Genomic DNA, 1,695 nt, shown 5'->3' on the forward strand with positions numbered 1-1,695 from the left:
TACTTACCAAAAAATCATTACTCTCCTGGGAAAAGGTGTGTCTCCCTAAATCTGTAGGGGGACTTAATCTTATCAATCTGCAGGTGTGGAACAAAGCTGCAATTGCCAAGACCTACTGGGATCTAACTCATAAGCAAGATAAGTTGTGGATCAAATGGATCCATGCTTATTATGTTAAGCAGCAAAGGATTGATGATATGAGTATACCTCATGGTGCAAGCTGGATGATCAGGAAGATTTTTGAAGCAAAACAGATAATCAATCAACTCCACAAGTCACTTGATGAGCAAAAGAGTATCATTAAGCACATATATTTGCAAATTGATACCAATTCACTCTAAGATGGATTGGAAATGCTTAATGTTTCAGAACAATGCTAGACCAAAAGCCATATTTACTATGTGGCTACATAATCATGGAAGGTTGCTAACAAAAGACAGCCTGGAAAAATGGGGTATCAATATGGATGAGATATGTGTGCTATGCCACGCTGAAAAAGAAACAAGAGAACACTTGTTTGCAGAATGCTCATATGCCACCAGACTATGGAATAGGTTATCTGAATGGGCTCAAGTCCACTTCATTGTTCCTAACACATGGATACAGTTTTTCCAACTCATCATTCATCACTCGAAAGGGAAGACAGCTTCAGCAATGTTAATCAAAATGCTGTATGCTGAATACATACATGTGCTATGGAGAGAAAGAAATGCTCGAATATTTGAGGGTGCAAATAGGGAACATGAACATTGGCAAGGGAGGTAGTGAGCATATGCTACTTTAGGGCAGAACAGAAAGTGAAAGGGATGATACAACAAGTATACTTCTGAAGAAAAGAAGAAGAAGAAAAGTAGGCATAGTGATTTTGATTTGAGTTTACTAGAACATGTATAGGGTTAGAAGGCACAGATAGTGTTAGATCTTGGGCAATCAATGTAAAGAACAACTAGCTGAGAGTGCTATGCTATGATTTGTAATGTTTCCTTTGGTGATTAATAATAATTTTAATTGCCAAAAAAAATATTACATAAACTAATCAATTTATGCTCAAAAGTTCATATTTTCATTATTAAAGTGATTACCCAACCCAAATTGCAAGATTTGTAAAATTCACCCCGGGCACACATACTCGGATTCCGGAAATTTTCGAAGAAAGTCATTACCCATAACTTTAGGAACATAATATACGGTTTTTACTGAGTTTCATAACAAATTTCGTGGTCAATTCTCATTTTTATCAAAAACCTAGGTTTTTCTCTAAACCCTTGATTTTCACTAATTTTGCATGTTAATCTACCCATAATCTAGGTATTTAACTCACATTTGGTAAGAATTACTTATCTCCAAAAGGTAGGTCGAAATCCCCTCTTTGAGAGCTCTCCAATCGCCCAACTATGGAAGAAAATGAGTCAAAAATGCCTAACTCCAATATTAAATGAAGTGCACTACCCCAGCGATTTTCGCACCTGCAGTGCATTGGCCGCATCTGCGATCCCGCTTCTATGGATGAGGGTTCGCTTCTGCGGAATTGGCTGGGTCGGCTGGGGTCACTTCTGCGGACGCGCTCCCGCTCCTGCCGTCCCCCTTCTGCGGACAGGGCACCGCATCTGCACAAACTGGGTTGCCCTCCTTGGGCCGCATCTGCGAGGCCTGGCCCGCACCTGTGGCTGACCAACCGTAGGTGCAGTTATGACA

General features: G+C 40.1%; 1 protein-coding gene across 1 annotated transcript; it reads left to right on the forward strand.

The window, feature by feature from the left end:
• The first annotated feature begins 342 nt into the window (after positions 1–342).
• On the forward strand, positions 343–765 carry LOC109241274. The gene has a single exon (XM_019407999.1). It carries the CDS (start codon positions 343–345, stop codon positions 763–765), a length of 423 nt encoding a protein of 140 aa, XP_019263544.1.
• The last annotated feature ends 930 nt before the right edge of the window (positions 766–1,695 follow it).

This window comes from Nicotiana attenuata, unplaced genomic scaffold, assembly GCF_001879085.1.
Source record: "Nicotiana attenuata strain UT unplaced genomic scaffold, NIATTr2, whole genome shotgun sequence".
In the NCBI taxonomy this organism is placed as follows: Eukaryota; Viridiplantae; Streptophyta; class Magnoliopsida; order Solanales; family Solanaceae; genus Nicotiana; species Nicotiana attenuata.

What these genes read in the sequence shown, in the direction of transcription:
- LOC109241274 (XM_019407999.1), top strand. Translation starts at nt 343, where the DNA reads ATGGATTGGAAATGCTTAATGTTTCAGAACAATGCTAGACCAAAAGCC.